We start from the raw sequence: 26,702 nt of genomic DNA on the forward strand, positions 1-26,702 counted from the left end.
TTACAGTAAAAACCTGACCCAAAAAAATAGCATTAAAAATCCACTGTATCTTGTCTGCAGAAGACTTTACATTAAGTGACTCCAAATGAATTGAAATGTTAACACTTTAAACAAATCACATATGTTCAGTGAAAATATGTGTGTCATCTAAGTGTCAGATTCAACAACAATATCAATTTAAAAGGGATTACTATCATTTTATTTATTTTCGCACAATACAAAAACAGTCTCCCAACACTGCACTGACATATTCTTGATAAGTAACCTTTGCCTCTGCTCTGTAACAATAATACATAATTGACAGTAAAAACCCCAAACCACCTAAAAATGACAGTTAAAGATTGTGGGGCAATGTTGCACATTTAAACGACATGAGGTATATCACAGAACTGGGGAAAAACAGACTTTTTACTACCGAAATAGCATTTAAGTTGTCCAAATCCAGCAGCGTTGTTGATCAAAGCAGCATTTCTTTCCCCTGAGGGGTGCCCTGAAAAGCTGGTCCCGAAATAACTGACGGCAGGAATGACTGCAAAGAAGAAGAGAGCGACGTAATGTTTGTTAACATTAGTTTTTATTATAGGGGGAAAAAAAAGAGAAATAAAAACTTGTCAGTGAGCTCAACTACTTACCGGCTCTAATAGGTGGCGCCAGTCAATCGTCCGATTACAGTGGCCAGCAGGGCCATTCGGATGTACATGCCGTTCTCGGCCTGGCGGAAGTAGGCCGCCCTCGGGTCAGTGTCCACTTCGGCGCTACATGACAACAAAAGACAAATTAATTGACCTTACGGGATGAATCAACGACGTATCATTTCAGCAACATGTCCACAATCGGCTACGCAGAAGTTAGCTTATGTAATATAGCCTACCACCTTTCAATGGCTTTACTGAACAAAAAGTAAACTCATTGGAAAGCTTCCACAAATTAAACCGACACGCAGACTTGCTATCAGCCAGCCAACTCTACTCTCGTTCGCTGACACCCATGTCACTCACCAGGCCAGACCCCACCTTTTAAAGCCATACACACTCAAAAGTCACCAATAGTCGAGTAGAACATGAGGAGGGCGACCCGAGTGGACAAAAATAATACCAGCACCTCACATGTCTGTTATTGTGTTTAATAATGCAAAAATAAATTTTTATCCGATTACTGGAATAAAAATTGATCTGCCTCAAAATGTGACAAGTTTGGGACCAAACCTGATTTCGTTGACTCGGGGCAGCGGATGCATGACGACCATCTTTTTCTTAGCTGCGGTCATGATGTGAGGACTGAGGATGAACTGGCCGAAACACTGCACACGAAAAAAAAAAAAAAATCATATATAGTATTATTTATATTATAATTGGACAACAATTGAATAAAATTGAAAAGTGTCTTCTCTTACAGCCTCGTACTCCTCTTCGGAGGCAAACCTCTCCTTCTGAATCCTGGTCATGTAGAGGACGTCGGTGTCAGGCAGAGCTTCCTCAATGCTCTCAAACTCCTCCTGCCAACGACATCATCGTCGTCCCCGTTGAGTCATGCATTCCCTACAACCGGGTTGACAAATGCAAACCAACCTGTTTGATGCCCTTGGAGGCCACGTAGTCGATGATCTCGGCCGGCATGTGGAGGTTCTTTGGGGCCACGTAGCGCAGCGTGATGCGGTACTGAGTCAGCAGTTTGGCCAGCGAGTGGACAGTGCGGCCGTGTTTCAGATCGCCTACCATGGTGATCTGGTTGAAACGTCAAACACAAACGTTGGAAGAGTCACTTCCCTTTTACGCCAGGCGCTCCCCCCCCAGGAGGGTGGCGGCGGGCCTCACTGTCATGCCGTTGACCGTGCCCAGCTCCTCTCGGATGGTGAAGACGTCCAGAAGGGCCTGGGTGGGGTGCTCGCCCACGCCGTCACCTGCGTTGATCACTGGCTTGCGGCAATGGCGGGACGCGCTCTGGAAGACGTCAGAGAATGAAGAACACATTAAAATACGAACCTCTTCTAAGTTGGAATAAATTAAAAAAAAGTAAAGTTTTTTTTTTAAAGATATATTCTCACAACCTTTTGACTCCACGGACTCCTTAAAAGGGAGACATTTTCCAAGATTTCCAATTAAACCTTGTGAATGTGATTGGAATTTTAAAAAATTGCCTATTAAAAAAAAATTACTACTACTGCAACGATTTTTTTTTTTTTAAAGTTATTCAATGTTATGAGAATTAAGCTACATTTTCCAAGAAAAAAAGATCATGGTTACAGGAATGAATACATATTTTGTCATTTGGGAGGGAGGGGAAAAAAAACTATCTTCTGTGAATAAAGTTGTAGTTTTACACCCCACCCCCCCAAAAAAAAAAGACAAACAACAAATATGTATTTTGTCTTGGTTTGGGTAAAAAAAAATAATCATATTGACATGCGATTACGATATTTTTTTTAAGTTGTTATTTTTCTCCAAATAGTCGTAAAATTACGATATTCAAGTCAAAAGTTATTAAGGGGAAGAAAATTATTTTCTTTTTATTGGGCAAATTATGCATGAGCACTGAGCAGTACAGTCATTCTCAATGTTGATTTACAGTATCACTCCCTTCATTTTGAAGAAAATCATTGAATTTCAAAAACAGTCTTTTCTGTCATCGACTTTTATTCTAATTCATTCTATAAGAAATGAGACTACTAAAGACTACTATTTATGCTGGAATGCGTCACAATTATATCGGAAATTTTAATTGGCCCCAAGTTAAGATAGGGAGGCGTTATTAGTTTATTACTTTTTATTTATTACTTCTTTATTTATAACCCTTATTACGATTGTTTTTCGGCATGCTTGTTGTATGTTGGTAAGCACTTTTTAAGCTAGTTTATTGCATGTAGACCCCAAGCTACTGCTCATGGGCCTTTACTTGAGAACCAGAGAAACAAATCTCCTTCAAATGGATACTTGACTCACCAAGTTATTTTCGTCAGTAATTAACTCGAGAACTTCATTACTCTTCATGTACAATGGATACCTTTAAAAACACATTTTGCCACTTGCTGTCAACTGAAAATGACATCACAGGTGCTCAGGAAACAGACCAATCACAGCTGACCTGTTTTCTGGGTTGCGTCATGTGACGCTAGCAAACTGAGCCATGATTGGTCGTTACCCGTTTCCTGATCACTTGCGATGTCATCTTTTTTTAAAGTAGTAATTAAAATCAAATTAATTTGAGACACAATATTAACTTTTTACAGCTGAAAATGGCTAAATGAGTCAAGTATCCCCTTTAAGGGAATATGGCCGTACCTCCACAGCGCCGGGCGTGGGGTGTCTGAGCACCAGAACGTCGGCGTAGCAGCTCATGGTCTGCACCGAGTCGGCCAGGGACTCGCCCTTCTGCGTGGACGAGGTGGTCTCACAAAAGTGGACCACGGAGCCGCCCAGACGCTGCATGGCCGCCGTGAAGGAGCTGCTGGTGCGGGTGCTCACCTCGTAGAACATGGACGCCATCACTTTGCCCTGTCAAAGTAATCACGACACAGTTTCATGTCAAACTATATAGTGGTGACAAAGGTGGGAGGGGGGGGGGGGGGGGAATCACTGTACCGACTTTAAGTATATCCAGGCTGCGTTCCTTCTGAACCATCAAACGTAACGTGTGTGCAATGTTGAACAGGTGAGACATCTGAAATAAACAACAAACGTGCAAAATGTATTATCGTCAAGTGTCATGCATCTTCGATGTGTCACTTTTGCCGACCTGCTCTTTGCTGAACTGTCTGACGGACAGGACGTGCTGCCCCACCAGTGGGTGCAGCAAAGGAGACATGTGGGCGTGGGGCAGCTGGCCGCCGGGGGTCGGGCCCGGCCCAGGTAGGGGGGACAGCAGCCTGGAGAGCGGAGGCGGGTGGCTGTAGCTCTCGGCCATACCCGAGGGCGGCAGCATGACCATCTCTGCACAGTTACGCAATTTATAACAACAAAATAGTCCAGATATCGCAGTATTTACGGATTTTTTTTAATTTTTTTAATAGCTAGATTCAAATTCGGTTAGCCCGACCTGGCAGCATTCCCGGATCAGAAGAGCGGTGGACGCGAGCGGGCTGCAGGTAGCGACTTTCTCCAGCTGAACGTCGAGGGCTGGCGGGTCGTGTTCGCACCAGGCCTTCACGAGGAGGGGTCGGGCGAGGACGCTCGGGTGTCTAAAGCAGATCAACAACGTCCTCACCTCAGTGTATACATACTATGTGCTGGATTTCTACTCCTTACCATTGGACTTTCGGGGGAAAGGACGGGAGCCACTGGCCAGCTCTTCACGTCTTCACCATAACCTGGGGGCACCAACACCTGACAAAAAAAAAAAAAAAAGAATATAAAAACACTTTTTTTTTTAAAAAACAAGCCCTGGTAACCCCTGAAAAGTTGCTATGATAAGAGTAGGGCTGGGGGGAAAAAGTCGATAAGTTGGATATGTCGACTTTAAAAATAGGTAGACTAAAAATGTCTGCCTCCAACCTCCGCTATAAACATGTTTGCGCCGCCATCCATGTTTCCACACTGACTTTTTTTTTTGCAGCACCACAAAGTGGACCAGAAGTTATTGAGCTCATTGTAGCCAAGAGGCAGCTCGGCTCCACTTTTACCCGTGGACTATTGTTGAAGCATCATTTGTAAGCGACTTAACTTTTAAGACACTATTACATGCCTCATACATATATATCTTAATCAGTAATTGCTAGCGCGCTAATGCTAATCGCGATTACTAACCATTCAGCATAGGCCAATTTTGTTTTGTTTTTAATAATGCTCATGCACAGAAGATAATAAATAATTAATCATATCCACTCAATTCAACTCATGTAGCTATAATGATGTATGTGTAAACTAAATGGTTAGTGTTTGTTTACCTTAAAATGTAAATCGCTAGTGTGCTAACGCTAATCACGATGGCTAACCATTTTGCATTGGCACATTTTGATGGTGTTCAAAAATGCATATGTTCAAAAGATAGACTCCACACAATTGAACTCATGTGAAAACCTTAGTGAATTAATAAAAATGAAAACAAATATATATATATATAATTGTGTGTGTGTGTGTGTGTGTGTGTGTGTTTGGGGGGGGGTTATTCCAATTTATTGCAATTTCTTTGTACAGGCCCAAGCTACAGATTTTGTGGACCTCTTTTGGAATAGGCAACATCTGTGTGAGAACCACTAATGTGTAAAACAATACATAAATGTTTACCTGTCCATCGATGTAGGCCACCTCTCCTCGCAGGACCACACGGCGAACTTTACCCTTCACCTTCATGCCTTGGAACGGCGTCCACTTGGACTTGGTGAACTGCATGGCCTGTGGAATCACCCACTCCTGCTCCAAGTCCACCTGGAGTCCGCAGAAGAAAAAGAAATATCCTGATTTATATACGCGTTTGATCCCAACTCTACATTGATTAACTTTTCTTTTTTTTTCTCCTTCTCAGCGAGCGTCGAGAGTTGTGACTGGGTACCTCCACGTAAGTGTTTTCCTGCACGGGCAAGTTAAAGATGCGGCGCGGGTTGTCGTGAAGACGGCGGATGATGTCGTCCAAAGTCAGACGCCCGTCGCTGACGGCAGTGAGCAGCAGCGGCAGCATAGTCTCCAGGCCGGGGTAGCCTGGGGGAGGATGGTCGCTGTTTTTCTCCTCCACAGAGTGAGGAGCTGAAAAAAAAAAATTAAAAATGAAAATGAAAAAAAAAAAGAAGTGTTTTTTTATGTGATACTGACAATAAAATGATCCGAATCCTGATTTGTAAAAATCAGTTTGTCCTGGGCGAGGCCGTTCCTAACCATGGTCCGTGGCGAAGCAGTCGATAATGTCCAAATTCTCCCACAGCGCCTCCATGTCCTCCCGGGAGCCCAGCATGGGTCGCACCTGCGCTCGCCCGTCACCGATCTCCACCACGTTGTCGTCGCACAGGAAGAGGTGATGCGGCGCCACCTCACACGTCACTTGGATGCCCTTCTGCTTGGCGGCCCGGATGATCACGATCTAGGAGTGAAGGTAAATTATATTGATTATTTTGAATAAAAAATTTTTTTTTTGGGGTGGGTTCTAGAATTAAAAGTCATTCACGTTCTTTGCCCATGAAAGGAGAGCATCGTACCTCCTCTTTCTTGGCCACGTGGCAGATGTGCACCGGTCGCTGGTAGAGCTGAGCCACCATCAAGATGGCGGCCACGGTCTGCTTCTCAGCATGTGCCACGATGGGAAGATGCTTGGGCCACTTCTCAAAGTGCTTCAAAGAGAAGAAAGTTGCAAATCATGACATATGGCATCGTATACCCAACATACTTCATAGTTATTATAAAGTAGGGCTGAATGACCCCCCCCCCCCCCCAATCCAATACTGAGATTCAATGTGATTATTTTTTTCATGGTCCTCTTTCCATGTATTTTTGGGATCAAACAACAGCAATAAATTTATCTATTACAATAAGCAATATAAAATGTATTATACATAAATATTTTGGTCTTAAAGGTTAGGCTTGCGATGAAATAAAAGCAAATGAGTCTGAGTCTCTAGGACGCGTTTTAGCAAGCGGGTCAAATTGATGGTTCTGCCTGCTGATCGTACCTCCATCCACAGCGAGACGTTGTCCATCTTGAGGGTGGAGTAGGTGTCGTTCAGGTACATCTTCAGGGCGACAGCCTGACTGGCAATGGACGGCAGGACTGCCGCGTTGTCCGAGGCGGCGCCCAAGTACAGGGCGTAGTCGCACCGGCAGCCGGCTCTAGCGAGCTTTGACGGCACATGAGAGTCGAGAGTATTAAGTTTTATCTAAGCAAGTCCCAAGTCCAAAAAAATTGGCGAGTTAAGCCTGACTTAAGTCAAGTCATTTTCGCCCACCGTTGACTCATTTTTACATGTGCTGTACCTTCTGTATGAGGGCCAGAGAGGTGGCGTCGGTAACGGCGGGGGAGGTGTTGGGCATGGCGCACAACATGGTCACGCCGCCAGCCAGGGCAGCCGCTGTGCCAGAGGAGAAGTCCTCCTTGTGAGTGGCGCCAGGTTCCCGCAAGTGGACGTGGACGTCGATAAGACCTGGGAGACAAAACACAAGCCAGCAATCAGAACATTGGAAAAAACTACTGGCACAAAAAGGGTTCAGGGATCAGAATCTGACAGAATCTCAGTATTTTCTCCAGACCTAAACATTTCAAAAATCAAATTCCATACTTTCTATATTTGCATAGGAACCTTGGACTCACTCACCAGGCAGGCGGACCAGCGTCTGTGACGTCATGCTGTCGATGTGAGTCTTCACCGGCGGACTTGGACCAATCTGACGGAGAGCCTGCAAACAAGCATGTTTATCTTTTTTTTTTTTTTCTTTCTTTTTTTTTTTACAATACAGTGCTAGTCGTCTTCATGAAAAATGTAACACAGATATTTTAGTATTTGTTGTGGATGGAAATGATGAATGTCATTTCATATAATATTTCTGAGTATTACTGATGCGATAATACATTTTGCAAAAGTGCGAACCTGAACAAAGAGTTTGGTGCATTTGATGTCGATAATGAGCGGCACCGAGTAGTCAATGGCCATGCGGCGGGTGCGGTAACCCTTGGTGACGAAGGAGGAGAGGCGGCGGCCCCCGCTGTTCCTCATGGAGAGGTTCACCACCAGGTCAAAGTGGTTCTCCTCCAGGTAGTTCATGATGCTGCGCTGCTTCTCCTTGGTGGGACAATCGCTGTCGTCCTCGAAGGGCCAGTCGACGGCTGTCACCTGGCGAGACATGAACGAGCTCATGGCGTTAAGTCCACAACACAAAATGTTCATGTGATGAAACATCATACAAGAATTTTGGGGTCAACTTACCTTGACGCCATGTTCCGTGTAGAAATCAGCCGTACCCAGACTGGCGTAAAGGTCGTAACCCAGTGTCTCCAGAGCTTGGACTGTGGGCAGTAGCTCGCTCTTGTTCTACAAAACATACACAAAAAAAAAAGGGCTGAGTACCAGGATGTTAGTCTACAATCTTTGAGTCGGGTTCTTGTCGGAGTTATAAAAATATCCGACAAGCAACAAAGTACCTTGTAGCTGCCGATGGAGAGCAGAATGTTCTTCTTGGGAATCTTGAATCCAGTGGAGAGCATGGCTTTGAGATAAGCCTCGTAGCGGTTTTCACCAAAACACGCCACCTCTCCGGTACTGGTCATCTCCACGCCGAGGACCACGTCTGCGCCCGCCAGCCGTGAGAAAGAAAACTGAGGAACCTGAGAGGAACGAGCACACATACTTGACGTCAACTTAAGAAGGAGAAGAAAAAAAAAAGAAAGTGTGAGCTCTTACCTTGACGCCCACAATCCCTTTTCCTCTCATCAGACCCACTGGCTCCACCTCCTCGCCCATGATGAGATGCGTCGCCAGGGCGACGAGGTCCACGCCCAGGGTCTTGGATACAAAGGGGAAAGAGCGCGAGACGCGAACGTTGCACTCAATCACCTTCAGCTGGTCGTCCTGGCAACACAGACATTCAAACGGTTAATGATATCATAACAACATTCGTAAAACAGTACAATAACCGAAGCGTGCGAAAACTGGTTCGAATTAACAGACAATTCCAATCTCGTCACCTTTGCGATGAGCTGCAGATTGAAGGGTCCCGTGACCTGCAGCTCTTGCCCGATGGCGTGGACGATCCTCTTGATCCTGTCGATGGTCTTCTGGTTGAGGTCCTGAGGGGGTGTCATCAGCGTGGCGTCGCCCGAGTGCACGCCGGCGTTCTCCACGTGCTCAGACACGGCGAAGGCCATGACCACTCCGTCGCACGCCACCGCGTCCACGTCTATTTCCTGTTGGATCAGATTATTTTACAAACAACCACAACGTAAACCTGATGTCCTTTACATTAGCCCCAAAATGGGACCAGTTTGTTGAAGAGAAAAACGTGCTGGGCTTGGTTTACTGAGACACAAGAAGTGACCCGGCCGAAGTTCCCCAAAATCAACAGGAAGTGACCCAATATCAACAGGAAGTGACCTGTAAGTGCCCCAAATTCAACAGGAAGTCACCCAATATCAACAGGAAGCGGTCTAAAAGTGCCCCAAAATCAACAGGAAGTGACCCATAAGTGCCCTATATTCAACAGGAAGTGCCGCAAAAATCAACAGGAAGTGACTCAGAAGTACCCCAAAATCAACAACACGTGGTCCAATATCAACAGGAAGTCACCTCTTTTTTTTTTTTGGTCTCACCTTAGCCTCCTGTATGAACTTAGAGATGACGACGGGATGCTCCTTGGACACAGCCACGGCGCTGCTCAGGTATTTCTCCAGGTCACTGTCACTGTATGCCACATTCATGGCGGCACCGCTCAGCACGTAGGATGGTCGAACCAGGCACGGGTAGCCCACCGTCTCACAAAAACTTATAGCTGACTGCAGAGAAATATAAATTGGCATTGTTTGGATTTCAGGTAGGGCAAATAATAATAGAATTAGGTGACAAATATTTAAGACTTAATTTCCAGTTAGAAAGCAAATCGCATTCATGTTACCTCGGTATCAGAGAGTTCTTTCCACAGCGGCTGGCTGATGCCGATGGTGTCCAGCATTCTGGAGAACTTGAACCTGTTCTCCGCCGAGTCGATGAACTCGGGCAAGGTTCCCAGGATGCGGCACTGCTGGCGGTGCAGCGACATGGCTATGTTGTTGGGCAGCTGACCTCCCATGGACAGGATCACACCCTCGGGGTTTTCCATCTCGTAGATATCCATCACGACCTGAGCGCAAAACACACACAACATCAAAACCCGGACGGCTGCCTCTCAAATAAGACGTTATTTACAAGGAAGAGTTTCTAATGTTTGTATACAAATTAGGGCTGATGGATTTGAACTGATTGGCGATTTTAACTCAAGGTTCGCTTCCTATGTATTTTTTAAAGTGTACCAACCGACTAAAGTCAAGCAGAACCTTTGCAGTTTTTAAACTGCATTACAAATTGTTGGGGCAAACAAGACAAAACGTACTTCAAAGGAGATTTCGTCAAAGTAGAGACGGTCACACATGTCGTAGTCCGTGCTGACCGTCTCGGGGTTGTAGTTCACCATTATGGTCTTGTAGCCCATCTGCATGAAGACAGCAGATGAAACGATCAATGACATGGCCGTGATGGGCCACACGAGTGCTGGTCTTTGAGGGACGCACCTTCCGTAGCTCCGTGATGCAGCCCACCGCGCACCAGTCGAATTCAACGCTGCTGCCGATGCGGTACACGCCCGATCCAATCACCATGACGTGGAGGTCGCTGAAGCTCAGGTCGTGCTCGGCGCCGTTGTAGGTTAGGTACAGGTAGTTGGTGAAGGCCGGCCACTCCGCCGCCACCGTGTCGATCTGCTTGACCACAGGAAGGATGGACCAATCGTGGCGCAGCTTCCTCACCGCCAGCTCGGTGCTGAGGTCGAAAGTGGCAAAATGTTCGAGCAAGGGATGGCCAATAAAATCCTGATTTCATTGTCAAAAATCAGATTTTTTAAAATGATTCATGAATTATTTCTCCTTCTAGAAAAAGTCACTAACATTATTCAAAAGAAGTTTTGTGTCTTTGGTTATTTCTCTTGACACCAAACTAGTTTTAAATCCTGAGCACTAAACTCAAGCCCTAGTTTAAACCACAAGAACCGTTAAAATTCAAGCTGTCCTCACCTCTGCACAGCCATTGCGATCTGCTTGTCTGAGAAGCCCAGCTGCTTGGCCTTGCGCATCACCTCGGGTGGCATGAGGCTCTCGTTCTGCACAGTAGATTCCAGAGAAGTAAATAACAGACTGGACGACTAGCGGGTGCAACGGTTTCAGATTTTGGTGTACGATTATTGTCTGAGAAAAAAAAACCCGGTTTTACGGTTTTTCTTGTAGACATAAAAAATTTAAAAAATCACATCAGCATTCTTTAAAATGTTTATTTTTAAAAACAATAAATAACCGAAAATACATTTTTAAAAAGTTGCTGCCTTTTAAAACAAATACAGCAGATTAGACAGAATCTTAAAATAGGGCCTGGGCACTATGTGGATGGTATGTACCCTCTTTTTTATTCATCTTAAAAGAAAAACCCATCTTTTTCTTTCATCTTTCAATTTATTTCCAATTCAACCATACTTACAGGTGAAATGCTCGTCCACAGCCTTTAAACAGGCGATTTGTGCAGTTTACCGCTACACATGTAGACCGTCGCGCCCCGACCGTCGCGCCCCGCGGGGCCTCCGCCTCACTCGCCGCCACCTTGTTTTTCAGCCTCCCTTTTCCCCACGTCCACTCAACCCGGTCCAAGCCAGGCCACGGCAGGCACGGGAACACCCACCACCAGTGCCAGCGCCTCGGAACCCTACCCACAGCCGTCAGATACGCAACTCTCTCCGGGTGGCGTTCAAAGCTAAATGGGCCATGTGGAAACAGAAGAGCTATGAACTATGCCGCATGGCTCGTTTTGCGCCGCACGTGAGCGTAAATAACCGGTGTTGTTGAACAGCTACGGTTATTTAATCCTAAAAAACACAATTAATCATAAAACCGGTCAATTGCTGCACCCCTAGCCTGGACTCGGGTCCAGTGACTTGTTCAAAATCGGTCCCCACCTGGTTGTACATTTCCAGCAGTCGCTCGTGGTCGGCGATGTTCTTCATCTTGTGCAAAAACCAGCGGTCGATCTTGGTCAGCTCGTACAGCTGGTCCACCGTGTAGCCGGCACGCAGGGCGGCGGCCAGAACGAAGATCCGCTTGTCAGTGGGCGTCTGGAGCTCCTGTGAGCAGTGGTGGGAGGTAACAAAATACAAAGTACATTTTTTTTTTAAATCTATATGCTTTATTTTTATTTTTTTTACTTTTAGTAGTGTTTAAGTCCAAAGTCTTTGGAGGAGGCATTCACAATTTTTTTCATTTTTATTTTTTATTTTTTTTGATCTATATGCTTTATTTGTGGAGCAACTTTTTACGTTCACTCCCTCCATTTTAAAACAGGCGTCTGGACTTTTTACTCCTTGCTTTATCAAAATAGGCTCATTACTTTTTCAATCTCAGTAGATGACATAAAAGATCACACAAAATGCTCTGAAATGGTTGGGAATTAATGAGTTCAGTATTTATTAGACTTTCAGAGCTTGTACCCTTTTTTTTTTTTTACTTTTAGTAGTGTTTCTAACCCAGGTATTTGTATTTTTGCCAAAACTTTAAGTCCAAAGTCTTTGGAGGAGGCATTCGCAATACCTTTGTCACCTTTGCGACCTCGAGTTGTGAATGAGTCGCTCACCTGCTCAGACGCCGGCTTGATGGTGTGGTCAAAGCCCACGCAGTTCTCGTCCACCATCCTCAGAGCTTTCTGGAAGGCCTCCTCGAAGCTGCGGCCGATTGCCATCACCTCCCCTGGACAATAAGCAGAATAATAAAGTAAACAAATTGCATATAAAAAACAATTATTTCAATTTGTCTTAAAAAAAATTTTTTTTTAATCAAATAGCAGAAATTCCACTTAGTGCAGGAACAAAATATCTTATTATAAGGTAAATTGAACAACATTAAAAAAATCACTTTTCCACATAATATGTCCCCATTAATAACACTGTCCCTTACCGACACTTTTCATGGAGCTTCCAATTTTGGTGGAGACCCTCAGAAACTTGCTCAGATCCCAGCGAGGCACCTTCACCACACAGTAGTCCAGACTGGGCTCGAAGTTGGCAGTGGTCGAGTTGGTCACAGAATTCCTGCAACAACAACAAAAAACAACACCCAGGAATTGAATATGAAATATAAATTAAGCCTGGAGACACATGAACGTCATCTCTCTCGTCGTACTTGAGTTGCGGCAGCGGGATTCCCAGGCCGAGTTTTGCTGCTACGTACGCCAGAGGGTAACCTGTGGCCTTGCTGGCCAGGGCGGAGCTGCGCGACAGGCGGGCGTTCACCTCGATGATATAGTACTGAGAGAGGTTCAAAATGGTGCAGATGAAACAACAACAACTTTAAGCTAGCTATAACATACATACACTTTTGGTGTGAATAAAAAGTTACAAAAAAAAAGATACAAGTTTGACCACGCTACATTTATTTTTATTTTTTATACCTGGTCCGATTCAGGATTAAGCGCATACTGGATGTTGCACTCTCCCACGATGCCAAGATGGCGGATGACCTTGATGGCGGTGTTCCTAAGCATGTTGTACTCGTGGTCGTTGAGCGTCTGACTGGGCGCCACCACAATAGACTCTCCGGTGTGGATGCCCAGAGGGTCAATGTTCTCCATGTTGCACACCTGAACAGGACGAAATGAATGTTTATTTTGGGGATTAAAATGTCAAACGAGTTTGGAATGTGAATCAGTTACATGCATGTCAATACAATTATTTAATGAAGCAAAATCAGCGTCACACAAATCGGCAACCGACATCATGCTTAATAAACTCACAGTGACGCAGTTGTCGTAGGCATCTCGGACCACTTCGTACTCGATCTCCTTCCAGCCCTTCAGCGACTTGTCCACCAGCACCTGCGAGGTGTGCGCGAAGGCCGACGTGACCAGGGAGGTCAGCTCCTCGCCGTTGTTGGCGAAGCCCGAGCCCAGGCCACCCAGGGCGAAGGCCGAGCGCACCAGCACGGGGTAGCCCAGGCGCTCTGCGGCGGCCACCGCCTAAAAAAGGTGTACAAGGAATCCGTTTCGCCATTTCCAATTTGCAAACTCGTTGCTTGTTTAGAACATAACTAAAATCACTAGAAAATAATACCATAATGATATATTTTGTCACCGTTTGAAGTGCTTTTGATCAACCCCAAATACATTTGAGCTGTTAAGAGTACAAAATAACGTCCAAGGGTTCAATTCGGGGAACCACGTCTGCTCACCTGCTCCACGGAGAGGGCCGCCTCGCTGGGCGCCACGTGCTCGTTGATCTCCTCCATCTTCTCCACAAAGATCTTCCTGTCCTCGGTCATCTCGATGGAGGCCACTGGCGTGCCCAGAACCTTCACGTTGTACTTCTCCAGCACGCCCAGCTTGGTCAGCTCCACGCCGCAGTTCAGCGCCGTTTGGCCGCCGAATGTCAACAAGACGCCGTCTGGACGCTCATTTTTAATCACCTTGTAGCGAACAACAAAAAAGTAAACAAAAATTCAAAAAAAATACTTGTTGTCATTGTCATATAAGCGAATGGAAGAAAAAAAATTAATTAAAGACCAGAAACCAGATTTTATGATTTCATGACAGAGACATACCTGAGTGACATATTCCGGCGTAATGGGCAGGAAGTAAACCTTGTCCGCCAGACCTTTGGAGGTCTGTACTGTGGCTATATTGGGATTGATCAGCACTGTCTGGATGTTCTCTTCCTTTAACGCCTTGATAGCCTATTTAAAAAAAAAAAAAGAAAAGATACATGTTAGTGCACGGGCCAGAAACCTTTCCTGTCAAAAGAGCCATTTTAGGCCAAATAAATAAATAAAAATCTGTGTGGAGCCGCAAAACATTTGAACATTATGATGAAGGAAGCAGTGTGTTAGTGTACTATACTAATGGGAGCCCATTGAAAGGAGATACAATGCTGCCATCTGCTGGCCATAGTTAGTGGGTGTTTGTGATTTCACAAGTCCATTGAGTAGTCAGCGCTGCGCAACAACTTCCACTGCCCATTGAAAGAAAGAAAAAGATAATAAACGTAAATTAACGTTTTTGGCTGCATTCATTTGGATTTTACTATACGACATTAAACGTTTTTGGCGGCAAAAGAGTTTAAAAAACCATGTCATCAAACTTTCGTCTTATTTATCTGACAACCAAAAAATTTGGACTATGACATTTTTTGAATATTTAATTATTCATTTTTATCTAATCATGTTTTAATTTAAAGCATATTTTACCTAAAAATAAAGCTACATATGCATTTTTTTATTTATTGATTTAGAGCCACAGAAAAGGGACTAAAGGGCCACATGTGGCCCCAGAGTTGCAGGTTGCAGACCCCTGTGTTAGTGTAAAGAATGATTGCACGCGTTAGAAAAAAACACGGTGCGTACCGGCGCCAGCTCAGTGTGAAAGGAGTCCGACCAACCTGAGAGCCCGAGTAGTCAAACTCGCCAGCCTGGCCAATGGAAAGCCCCCCAGAGCCCAAGATGAGGACCTTCCTCGGTCGGGAAACCTCTTCGGGCTTGTGGGAAGCCTGATAGGTGAGATGGTCCATCAGACGCTGCTTCACTGCGGAAACAAAACGGAAAATCAGGTCACAAATCTCATGTGAGGCAGCGAGAGCAAAATGTTTGCAGTTTGGAAGCGCATTCCTGAGAGCAAAAACAAAAATAGATTACCGGATTTGCCAGCGTTGCCTTCCTTGTGGTCTCCGACGGTGTCGAGGAACACGTCAAACAAACCGACCAGGTCCGTCGGGCCGGCCTTATGCTCGGGATGAAACTGGACACTAGTGCGGAAACAAATATGCAATGCCATGAAGTAGCGAGGAATGTACTTTCCGAAATTGGCTGGTCGTACCTAAAGAGCGGCTGCGCGTTGTGCACGATGCCCTCGTTGGTGTGGTCGTTAGCGTTTGTAAAAAGGACGTCCCAGTCGCTCGGCAGCGTGTTGGGGTCTACGGCGAAGCCGTGGTTCTGACTGGTGATGAAGCAGCGGTCGGTGCCCTTATGGAGGCAAGGCTGGTTGTGGCCACGGTTGCCATACCTGCCACAATAAAGGCATGACTGCATTGAGAAAATCATATACAAGACGAATACATGCATTTGAACTTATTGTAAGAAAATAACTTGCATGCAACAAATACTCCTTAAAATCAAAATACTATTTCTGGCCCACAAGCCATACATTGCCCACCCCTGCTCTAATTGACATTTTCCCACAGGGACATGCTACAAGTTGTCATTCCGCGAACATTTGTTGGCTGTGATAACCTTGGACGTCCCCGATAAATCGCGTTCTTCTCGCTTTGTTTATTCGGCTTGAATCAAAACACGCGGACGCTCAGCTGCTGAGAATGATGAGAAGACGCATTTCACATCAGGGCAGAGTGAAGCGGGTCACTGAGGACAAACGTGTGCCGCACATTATTCCAACTCAACCCAAAGATGTGATGGAAAAAGTAGCGCCATTATAGCGCCGGGTGTTATATCGCAGGAATAGTTACAATGACCCAAAAACAACCCATTTATACGAGTTATACTGACTTCATCTTGTACGTCTTTGCTCCGATGGCCAACGAGAGCAGCTGGTGTCCCAGGCAGATTCCGAAAACGGGCTTGGGGCGATCCGCGCACACCACCTTCCGCACGTTGTCGATGGTGGCCTGGCAGAGAAGCGGATCGCCGGGACCGTTGCTGATGAACAAACCGTCAAATTCTGGTGGGGAGAAACTAAAAACGCATTAGCAATCAACAACGGCTGACTTGAAGAGCCCCTCGGCTGCGCCTGTGATGTTGACCTGCGCTATCCAACGGGTGGTCCCAGGGTACAACGGTGACACGGGCCCCTCGCTCAGCCAGGCAGCGGATTTGGTTGTATTTGATGCCGCAGTCCACCGCGGTGATCCGTAGAGTGCCGTTTGGGTTGAATAACTGCGGCTCCTGGACACAAGACCAACCAAGCCATTTTTTTACATATTGTGTAAAAAAAAAAAAAAGAGAGAAAAAAAGAGCCTGTTATGCTAATCTTACCCTCAAGGTCACCTCCTGGACCAGGTTCCTCTTGTCTGGATTGTCAAAAGGAATGCTGTCCTCGGGGGTCCCCTCCAAAACCAGTTTCCCCAACATGGTCCCTTTCTCACGGATCTTTTTGGTCAGGCAGCGGGTGTCAATACCTGCGTCAAAACACGAAAGGCTCAAAGTATGTCCTCTCGGGGATAAACCTGCTTATAAACCAATTCACAAATTCACCAACTCCCTATTTGTGACTTTCCTACCTTGTAGTCCAGGAACTCCTTGCTCCTGGAGCCACTGGTCCAGGGACTTGACTGAGCTCCAGTGACTCGGACTCTCCGACAGCTCCCCAATGATGAGAGCAGCGGCGTGGATCTTTGACGACTCGAACCACTGCGAGCAGACAACTCAACACCGTGACTCTCTATCATACCTTTCAAATATCTTTCTGTCAATCTCACAGCACCTTGCTCAGGCCAAAGGCGCCCTCTCCGTCCGCTGGTACGCCATAGTTGCCAACCAAAGGGTAGGTGAGAGTTAGCAGCTGGCAGCGGTACGACGGGTCCGTCAGGGCCTCGGGGTAGCCCACCATGCCCGTTTGGAACACTACAGGGGGGGAAATAATAAAGATTATGTGAGGATAGATGAACCTCTCGACAGTTGTCATTTTGAATTATCCAAAGTTGCAACTTACAGTACATAAATGTTTTAAGAATCACGACTAAAACAACATCACACTTTTTTGGTTCTGTTGTCATAATTGTGTGATGTCACTCGCCACGAGTATCATTCAGTAAAATGTTGTTGTTGTTTTTTAGACCATTTACAATCACAAAATCCTACGTTTTGTGTGTTGTCTGTGATTGCTTTGGCACATGTGGCGCATTAAAAAATAACCAAAAAAGAAATTAAAAAAACTGAAGAATTATGAGCCAGCAAGTAAACAGACAGGTTCGTCAAGACGACTTTAGAATTTGGTTCAACAACATGGCGAACAGAATATCGAGGGGAAAATACTAATTTGGTTGAAGAACACACGAGGCGAGATCTCACGTACCAACTTCGCCAGAAACGGACACTTTAGCACCGAACAGGTTTCCCGTAAACCGCGTCCCATCCTCCAGAATCAGGCTCGCCGTGGTGGTGGAGCTCTTCTCGGACATCTTGGTTCTACTTCCCGGTCCCGTCTACTTGCTGGCAGCCACAAACACGAACCGGCGGTTTTCCACGTGAAACTCACAACCAAATGAAAGGAGGCTAAAAGTGGGAGAAAAAAACGACCACCGGGAGTCGTCTTCAGTGGATGTTTGGCAGAAAATGGTGAATGATGTTCAAAAGAATAAGAGAGGTGGTGAACGACGCACAGGGCGTTTGGTTTGAGTTTTCCCGGTTTGTGAGGGGAACCTGAGGGTGCCAACGATGCCCCACGTGTGCAACCGACACCGAGGAGGAGGTTGGCTCGCGGTTCGATCCGTTCGAAGAGTCAAGTTGGACGTAGTATTTCCGGCTTGGGTTTTCAACATATAACCATAGGCTTTTCTTCATTTTACTCAGCGAGCAGCTGGTTGAATCCAAAAACAATTTATTTTATTTTATTCATTACATTCTGTTATAATAACATTCATTAGTGTTGTGTATTATAATCTTAGACGTAAGAAACAATGACACGTGTCTTTTTCCATAACCAAGTACTTCCGGTGTAATTGGCGCTTGACAAAGTGTTTTTCTCGCTGATGGCGTCATCATAAAACGTCAGTGAAGGGCGGGGCTACTACTCAGCAACAACCGGATGGTCACAATTTCCCAGCAGATGGGACTGTTTTTTACTCCTTCTCATCTCATCAAAGTGACAATAAGAATAAAATCACTATCATAATCACTATTTAATAAAATGTCAACCTCTTCCTGAATTAATTAATAGTACAATGATGTTTCTAGAGAGCCCCTAAGGTTATGGTAGTACTGTCTTGCAAAGCAACACAGGCTGACACAGCATTTCAGTACTGTATTTACACTTGTCAATTAACGTTGAGGCACATGACATGGCCAAAACACAAAAAAACCATCACCCCCACATTGACAACTTAGCCTTGTAACATTATTATCGGTAGCTAACGCTGGTGACACTGCAGCTCTGCTTACCTTCTGCTTTGACATGATTATTAGTATTACTGGTTGCCAAGTCTATAAATAGTGTGCCAATCCTGTTAGTAGCTGAGTGTTCTCATTTGTTTACACTGCTACCAGGTTAATAAAGGTCAGCAAAAAAGGACTGGATCCTTCTCACTGGGGGGGATTCTGTTTTGTTTTTAACTTGAGTGGTTCACGATGACATTTATGTTACAGCTCAGTGTTGACTGACAAATTTAAAAATTTCATTTCACCCCGTAATTGATATACTGTATAGCCATTTTTAATGAGTCATACATGTTTTATTTATGACAATTATTAGCTAATAACAACTAAAACGTGGCAAATACAGGATGCCAAATATGAACAAGAAGCATTATCTTTAGTCAAAATGTCAGAAATTGCAGGAACTGTGACCGCTATTTAACGTAAAATTTATTTTAGACAAAAAAGAGAGAGATACTAAAGCAGAAGATGTGAAAAAAGAAGAGACTCCAAGCTACTTGCTAACAAGTAGCTAAAATAGGCTACTGTCTTCTTCTTCTACTTATTGCATTTGAGGCAGCTAAATATGAAGAAATGTTCATTGCAAATAAAAAGTACAGCAATGACAGGGAACACAATACAGTATAACAAATAACACATATATCAAACAAAAATGGATTTTAGTTCGACAAATAAGATGATGCTAACAAGGAAGTCACCATTAACCAGTGCGCCCTACTGGCTAATAAATAGCTACACCCAAAATATTAACAAGGAATTTATCTTTAGTCCAAATCTCAGCCGTGACAAGAACTGCATTACAATATTTAATGAAAATATTATGTTAAAATAAATTGTGCCCCCCCCACCCCCCAAAAAATACTATTAGTCAGTGTACCTACTAGGCTAAAAACTAGGAAGTAGCATAAGCTGCTATCTTAGCCTCCTATAGTTAAAACAAGAATGGGGTTTTAAAAAATAGAAACAAAGGGTTTAATCCAGTAAGGTTTATGAAGTGTATGGTCTTCAAAATCGTGGCGACCAGTTGCATGAGGTAAGCAGCATTCACCTCGGCCCCCCCACCCTGACATGTGGTCCCATGCCAAGACTTTTGGACTTGCACTGGAATGTGCTTTTGGTAGAAACACAATCCACAACAAACACAGCAGCTAAAAATAGAAACAGTCACTCAGTCAGTCACGAAGTGAGATTGAGACCAGAGGTCCTTTACACAGCACGGGTGCGACAGTGGAAATAATTAATTCTCCAAACCCTTGTGGAAACTTCATCCCCTTCTTGTTTTTTTTCGGACTCTATCAGCGTTTTGATAAACTTTGCCTTTCAGCCAGCGGACAGCGCAGGCGGACGATCAAACATGGAGAACCTCCAGAAGCAGCTGCTGTGTCCCGTCTGCTTGGAGATGTTCTCCAAGCCCGTCGTCATCCTGCCCTGCCAGCACAACCTCTGCAGGAAGTGCGCCAACGACGTCTTCCAGGTCTGTGACCGCCTCGCTTTAGCTTCAAGCCATTATAAAAGTGCCTTAAAGGCTAACTCCTCCTTTTAGTTTATTCTCAAAAATGTTCGATGTAAATTCATCCAATCCAATCAAAAGCGAAAATCAATTACAATTGGTTTTAAGTTAAGTTTTAGTCCAGCCGTCCACACCAAGGTCACATTATTTGTATTCCAGCCTAGAACAGTGGTAATTAAATAACGGTACCTGTGACATTGCAGTCATCCAACCCGTCATGGCAGTCCCGCGGCTCAACCAGCGTGGGAAGTCGCTTCCGCTGCCCGTCGTGTCGCCACGAGGTGGTTCTGGACCGCCACGGGGTCTACGGTCTGCAGAGGAACCTGCTGGTGGAGAACATCATCGACGCGTGCCAGAGGCACGAGGACAACAGGTGGGCTCCTCAAGTAAAAACTGAAAATATAGCAAAAGTACTCATAATCTCAAATGGCATAGTAAAGTGTAAATGGACGTAAATATAAAAAGCATATTGCACGTTAGGTAGTGGTAAAAACTAATAGTGCCACTAGAGGGCAGCATTGCACTCACTTTTGTTTTCAATTTTAATCTTCATCACAGTTGACTTAATATGTTATTGAATAATGCACCGAAGAATCATTGATATTATTTTAACCAGACAAAAAGTATTCCTTTGGGCTCAAACTTTGATCTGAATTAACAGTAAAAACTGTATTAAAATGATTATGTAAACTAATAATAATAAAAATCATGCGCACGTAATAGTTGTTGTAATAACTAATAGTGCCGCTAGAGGGAAGCATTGCACCCACTTTTGTTTTCAATGTCATTCTTCGTCACGGTAGACTTTTATTTTTTTAAAGGGTGTTATTTAACAATGCAGTGAAGAACCATTGAGATTATTTTAACCAGACAAAAAGCCTTCCTTTGGGCTCAAATTTTGATCTGATTTAGCAGTAAAAACTATTAAAAAATATATTTTTTCAAAACAAAAATGAAAATATTATCATAATATAAAATATAACATGTTAATATTCCATATGCAAATGATGCATCCTGTAAATATTTTATAATAAGTGATACTATAACATATTTGATTGTAGAGTTGATGCAAAAGTGTAAAATAGGCTTTTGTGTGTGTGTGTGTGTTGTAGTCACATTGTGGTGATGATGATGTGTGTGTTTGTGTGTGTCACGTTCACGCTGACTGTGTTTGCAGATGGACGCCGCCATCCCATAATGGATGGGATTGTTCTCATTGGCCACGCATGACACATCATATTTAATCAAATGTCCTTTCCATCATCTTTACCAACATATTAGAAATGTTTATGTTGTTATTTTTATTATTTAATTGACACTCTTTAAAAAGACATTTTGAGATATAATTTAAACAGCACACGAAAGGTACAAAATCGTGCCTTGAGAAAAAGGTTTTAAAAAGCATCTTATGCTCACCTGTGACTTCCTGTCCGGACAGGATGTCCAGCGTGAAGCCGGAGTCGCTGATGTGCGAGGAGCACGAGGACGAGAAGATCAACATCTACTGTTTGTCCTGTCAGACGCCAACATGCTCCTTGTGCAAAGTGTTTGGATGCCACAAAGAGTGTGATGTGGCGCCGCTGAGCAGCGTCTTTCTCAGACTCAAGGTAGCAAAATGAAAATGAAAAATGAGACTTGACGGGTTACAACTTGGGAACAAAATGCAACATAAAAGGGGACATTATAGAATATCACGGAACAAAATGAGACATAATAGGGCACATTGTGGGACTCTATGGAATAAAATAGCAAATAATGGGGACATTTGGGACACTATAGAACAATATGGGGCACCATGAAACAAAGTGGGACATAATAGGGGACATTATGGGATGCTATGGAATAAAATAGGCCATAAAAGGGGACACTATTGAACAAAATGGCACACAACAGGGGACAGAATAGGACACGAGGGGACATAACAGGACGCACTAGTGATGTATGGGACAAAATGTGACAACCTGATAGAATCACAGTGGTTCGAGGATACAACCCTGTAGGACGCCACTCCCCAGTCCACACACAGGATGAGTATCTGAAATCAGAGTTTGAAAAAAAAAAAAAAGATGACAAATGTGCCCAAACATGAAGATGCAAAAGGGAAGTGTGAAGGTCAGTGGCGATGATGTCATGGTAAGCGTTTGAGTCACAATGGCACAAAAGTGTGCGCGTACAGATGGCGGTGTTGACATTTTGCCGCCATCTCACGTTCTGATTCACTCGATTTGAAATGGAGATGAAGATGACGAGCCCAAAGCAGACGTATATATATATTTTGTGTCCTCCAAGGAGCCAAATGAAATGTGTGAACTCTGTTTGTGAACGTCTGCAGACGGAATTGACTGACAGCATCGCCGGATTGGTCGCCAGCAATGACAACATCCAGGTTGCCATCACGCACATGGAGGGAGTTTGCAATGCTGTCCAGGTAATACGCACACGCACTAAGTTGGCCATTTCCTTCAGGTGGGTGCGCCTTGGCCACCTGGGTGGATTTTTATATTGTTTGTCAACATGTCGCACCAACGTTTGTGTTCAAATATATGTTGCTAAAAGGGTTAGCCTGTCTATAGCGTTTTCCATCATCTGTTAGCATTAAGCTAACTCGCTTTGACCACCCGCGAGTATTTTTATGTTTGTCAACGTGTCGTGCCAACATTTGTGTTCAAATATACGTTGCTAAAAGGGTTAGCCTGTCTATAGCGTTTCCCATCATCTGTTAGCATTAAGCTAACTCACTTTGACCACCTGCGAGTATTTTTATATTGTTTGTGAACGTGTCGCGCCAACATTTGTGTTCAAATATACGTTGCTAAAAGGGTTAGCCAGTCTATAGCGTTTCCCATCATCTGCTAAGCTAACTGACTTGTGCCTCCAATTTCTCCTCCATAGTCAAGTCACAACAGCTCATATCTTGAAAACTTCTAAGTCAGGCCACTCGTATCTCAAGGCGCCACTGTACTGTCCTCAGGAGAACGCTCGCCACTGTCACGAAGAACTCGCCGGCCAGTTTGAGGCTCTGACGGCCATCTTGGACGAGCGCAAGCAGGAGCTGGTGGGTCTGGTCACCAGGGAGCAGGACGAAGAGCTGCAGCGTATACGGCAACTCATCGGCGAGCACGGACAGCGGTTGGAGGACAGGAGGCAGCTGGTGGAGACGGCCGTGCATGCCGCCGACCACACACACGCAGCGGTCTTCGTCCAGGCCAGTCTTCTAAATATATTGCCGTCCGTCCATCTGTCCATTCCATCATCCATCTAGCTGAGTCACATTCAAAGCAGTAAGACTTCAGTCCTGTTCCATCGCTTTTGGTGTCCAAATGGTCCTCACCTCATTGTCTTCATGGTATCAAAATATTGTCCTCGTGGTGTCTCAATACTTTTGTCCTCATGACATACCAACACGATGCTAACGCTGATGATACCAAAACACTTATCCTCATACTTAATTTTTCCATCACTGTGTCCCGTCCCAATACTTTTGTCCTCACACTATTTTTATTTCTGTCTTTCTCACAGAATGTCACTGTCATACTGGACAAGTAAGCTGTGTGTTGTTATATTGTGTAGTCGTGACGTGTGTTGCGTGCGCGACTCCCAAGTGTGCGTTTGTTTTCAGGATGTCGGCATGCGCCCGTGACGCCAACGTCCTGCGACCGCAGCTGTCCTTCGACAACATGAGCCATTTTGTCATCGACGTGGGCGACATTGCGGATATATTGAAAGATATCCACTTCCGACGCAGTTTGTATACGCGCTATGTTTATCTCCGCAATGGCGCCTTGGGATGCAAGTCACCTGACATACGTACCGTGTGTGTTATTTGCCTTTCAGGTGAAGACAACCTTGAAGACGATTCCGAAGTGGACTGACGCTCTCCCATCTGCACGTTGTGAGCCGAGCAGACAAGCTGAAGATGAGGTGTGTACCTCCATCCTCCGCCTTCACAAAAAAAAAAAAAAATCAATAACAAAACAATATATGACAATATTCAACATTGAATTTCTATTTTTTCCCCTTTAAGGGGTCAACATGGGTCAAAACCACGTTGCCTTCCCAAGGTACCTGCTCTCCATGAGCTCCCTTCACTCCACTTGGACATTGTGGTCCAGGAAGTTTCTCAAGTTCTCCCTGCATTCACGATAACGGTCCCCTATCTCACTGCAGGGGTCGGTGGTGTCCATGAGGTTTTTGCCGTAATTTGACCTGTCAACACTCTTTGTCGTGTACTTGTGTGCACTGTGTGTATATTTTTTTTATATATGGAATTAACGTTAATAAAAAATGTATATATTCTTGCTTCAAACTACGATTGATACTCTAATTTGAAACTTAGGTTACTTTAAAACCACACAACTTTGCAGTCACAGTAGTTGTAAAAGTCTTTCTTTGTTTGAGTCATACTGACTGTATTATACTGCCCCCCGGTGGCCAAGTCGCACACCAGAAGGCACAAAATGTTCAATTCTTTACTTTCTATTTATTTATGTTAGTTTTATTATGTAAAATATTATACAGTAATATTTTAATAAAAACACATTGCAAATGTTTTTGGGGGAACATTGGGATTGATTAATAGCATTTATGTTCATTTTAATTGGAAAAGACAAATTAAACTTGCATACTAAAAAGTTTGAGTGAGCCAATAATGTTTTATTACAAAATATAAATGACAATGTGACAACATTCAACATTTTTTTTCCTTCACTGCTAATATGACAAACAGTTCAATAAATCATTCAGTGGAACAAACTTATGGTGATGTCATCCATCATGTGACACAAACTCAAGATCACTGGCTGGTTTAAAGGTCCCGCCTCTTCATTTATTCGTATGAATACTAAAATGATTTCATTATTTACAGTATTTCGCTAGTTTGACTACAATGGTTGCCTTAAGTGACGTCACAAGTCTCGCCGCCTTTTAATTGGCAGTTTATTTCCCGACCTCGTCAAGCACCTTCCGGTTGATGTGCGCGCGCATCCGCTGCTCCTCCGTGCGTGCGTTATGGATCATGTTTCTCAGAAGGTGAAAGGTCAAATCGATGGAGAGTGGCGCGTACTCCCTGCGCGTCTTGAACTTGATCGGCTCTTCATCGTTTCCCATCTCCACTTCCTGGTCTTCGTCATCATCATCATCATCATCATCATCATCATCATTCTCCTCTTCCTCCTCCCTGGGCGTCCCCCGGAGGAAGAGCCGCGGGACGCCGAAGCCCAGTAGACGGGCAGTGGTGACGTCCCCGCCGGTGGCCGCCCTGAAGAGCGCCTGGGCCGGCTGAAGGGGCCGCGGGCGGCCAGTGAAGGAGGAGGCAGGAAGCGGAGGAAGGAGGACCGACAGCAAGAGCGACGAGAGGAGGAAGGACCAACACTTCATGTCTGCACGAACACAAGCAAGAATCATTCATTGAAATTGAGTTAAAAACCGTCGCGGTAGTCTGTCAACAAAGGTTTTGTTCTTAAGTTATTCATTAAAAGGTGGTTCAATCAATCAATTCAACTTTATTTTAAGCCTAAAACACAATACAACTATATACATTGTATACATATATAGCTAACTAAACTTTGTGTGCATGCAAAATGTAAATATAAATAAATTAGGATAAACTAGAAAACTTCAAAATACACTTAAAATGTAATGCAATACTAATTGTAGGAAACAAACTAAAAAACTTTAAAAATAATAAAATAAAAAAGCCCAGTCACAAAAATATTTTTTAAAACCACTTAATTTCATTTTTAATCACATAACTACGAAATGTTAACACTGAACTAAACATTTTTAATAATAATAATAATAATTTAATTACACAAATAGATACAACATTCATAAATATTTCAACCTTCGGCTCAAAAATACATTAAATGGCAATTACTCAACGAACCAGTAACTTCATATTGTAACTCCCAAGTTGCCAAAAAATTACACATATTTCCTTACTTCAACTTCAATTATACTTTTTTTAACTTGATCAAATTAAAGCATGAGGTGGCACAATTAAAAAAAAAAAAAAAAAAAAGCAGCTTACTTGTTCTGTTCCTCGTGCTTGTGCAGGCTCAGGGTTCCGCAGAGGGTCGTGTGCGCGCAGGACGGCAAGCACGCGTTGTTTTATACACATGAGCAGTGATGTCACTGGTACGACACAAACATTTCCCTCACCCACACACACACACTTTGTTTGCCTTGTCTTGACACAGTATATTTTTGGATACAAAATAAAAGATGATGAGGCACCAAAACGTAATTAATCACGTGACATGACGGACTTTTCCTGCCAATCTCACGTACTCTCTCTCACGCACACACACAGAAATCAAGTCACACAATTATTGTGCCCACTAAACATTTACATAAGAGCACTTAAAAGAGAAATTAATTTTTCATCAGCGAGATGTGTGTCCGAGTT

At 44.1% G+C, this 26,702-nt stretch overlaps 3 protein-coding genes across 7 annotated transcripts; 1 reads left to right on the plus strand and 2 right to left on the minus strand.

Annotated features, from left to right (window-relative positions):
- Positions 1-203: 203 nt before the first annotated feature.
- cad (carbamoyl-phosphate synthetase 2, aspartate transcarbamylase, and dihydroorotase) lies at positions 204-24,225 on the minus strand. Its single transcript, XM_086060789.1, has 48 exons — positions 24,108-24,225; positions 21,713-22,331; positions 20,486-20,689; positions 17,708-17,907; positions 17,117-17,256; positions 16,914-17,043; positions 16,669-16,811; positions 16,437-16,578; positions 16,183-16,354; positions 15,497-15,682; positions 15,316-15,425; positions 15,063-15,205; positions 14,230-14,361; positions 13,861-14,094; positions 13,427-13,648; positions 13,085-13,273; positions 12,817-12,941; positions 12,592-12,725; positions 12,272-12,384; positions 11,601-11,765; positions 10,672-10,757; positions 10,174-10,420; positions 9,996-10,094; positions 9,522-9,746; positions 9,220-9,402; positions 8,599-8,817; positions 8,315-8,482; positions 8,056-8,238; positions 7,841-7,945; positions 7,505-7,747; positions 7,232-7,313; positions 6,894-7,060; positions 6,593-6,757; positions 6,122-6,253; positions 5,805-6,006; positions 5,485-5,675; positions 5,220-5,360; positions 4,242-4,319; positions 4,033-4,174; positions 3,733-3,926; positions 3,583-3,657; positions 3,279-3,491; positions 1,815-1,940; positions 1,569-1,724; positions 1,394-1,495; positions 1,206-1,300; positions 633-755; positions 204-529 (listed from the first exon to the last, which is right to left on the minus strand). The coding sequence occupies exons 4-47, from the start codon at positions 17,811-17,813 to the stop codon at positions 638-640; spliced, it is 6,723 nt and encodes a 2,240-aa protein (XP_085916915.1). The 5' UTR covers positions 17,814-17,907; positions 20,486-20,689; positions 21,713-22,331; positions 24,108-24,225; the 3' UTR covers positions 204-529; positions 633-637.
- trim54 (tripartite motif containing 54) lies at positions 19,929-25,143 on the plus strand. 5 transcript variants are annotated; one of them, XM_086060797.1, is made up of 9 exons: positions 19,933-20,260; positions 20,500-20,669; positions 21,735-21,903; positions 22,629-22,724; positions 23,268-23,501; positions 23,816-23,838; positions 23,916-24,040; positions 24,131-24,217; positions 24,321-25,143. In XM_086060797.1, exons 1-8 carry the CDS (start codon positions 20,141-20,143, stop codon positions 24,166-24,168), a joined length of 975 nt encoding a protein of 324 aa, XP_085916923.1. In that variant the 5' UTR covers positions 19,933-20,140; the 3' UTR covers positions 24,169-24,217; positions 24,321-25,143. The 5 variants fall into 5 exon arrangements, with proteins under 5 accessions (XP_085916922.1, XP_085916921.1, XP_085916923.1 ...); XM_086060795.1 differs by having other exon boundaries at positions 19,930-20,260; positions 23,916-24,217; XM_086060796.1 differs by lacking the exon at positions 24,321-25,143 and having other exon boundaries at positions 19,929-20,260; positions 23,916-24,237.
- ucn1 (urocortin 1) lies at positions 24,929-26,480 on the minus strand. The gene is made up of 2 exons (XM_086060803.1): positions 26,325-26,480; positions 24,929-25,674 (listed from the first exon to the last, which is right to left on the minus strand). The coding sequence occupies exon 2, from the start codon at positions 25,670-25,672 to the stop codon at positions 25,232-25,234; it is 441 nt and encodes a 146-aa protein (XP_085916929.1). The 5' UTR covers positions 25,673-25,674; positions 26,325-26,480; the 3' UTR covers positions 24,929-25,231.
- Positions 26,481-26,702: the final 222 nt, after the last annotated feature.

The sequence above is a fragment of the Leptonotus elevatus genome, chromosome 18, assembly GCF_054856555.1.
Source record: "Leptonotus elevatus isolate MCC_2025b chromosome 18, RoL_Lele_1.0, whole genome shotgun sequence".
In the NCBI taxonomy this organism is placed as follows: Eukaryota; Metazoa; Chordata; class Actinopteri; order Syngnathiformes; family Syngnathidae; genus Leptonotus; species Leptonotus elevatus.

What these genes read in the sequence shown, in the direction of transcription:
- ucn1 (XM_086060803.1), bottom strand. Translation starts at nt 25,672, where the DNA reads ATGAAGTGTTGGTCCTTCCTCCTCTCGTCGCTCTTGCTGTCGGTCCTC.
- cad (XM_086060789.1), bottom strand. Translation starts at nt 17,813, where the DNA reads ATGTCCGAGAAGAGCTCCACCACCACGGCGAGCCTGATTCTGGAGGAT. An exon ending in GCGCCTTTGGCCTGAGCAAG is followed by an intron (nt 17,044 to 17,116) that starts GTGCTGTGAGAT and finishes GTCTGCTCGCAG; the next exon opens with TGGTTCGAGTCGTCAAAGAT. An exon ending in CCACCCGTTGGATAGCGCAG is followed by an intron (nt 16,355 to 16,436) that starts GTCAACATCACA and finishes TCTCCCCACCAG; the next exon opens with AATTTGACGGTTTGTTCATC.
- trim54 (XM_086060796.1), top strand. Translation starts at nt 20,141, where the DNA reads ATGGAGAACCTCCAGAAGCAGCTGCTGTGTCCCGTCTGCTTGGAGATG. An exon ending in CAGAGGCACGAGGACAACAG is followed by an intron (nt 20,670 to 21,734) that starts GTGGGCTCCTCA and finishes CTGTCCGGACAG; the next exon opens with GATGTCCAGCGTGAAGCCGG. An exon ending in GTCACTGTCATACTGGACAA is followed by an intron (nt 23,839 to 23,915) that starts GTAAGCTGTGTG and finishes GTTTGTTTTCAG; the next exon opens with GATGTCGGCATGCGCCCGTG.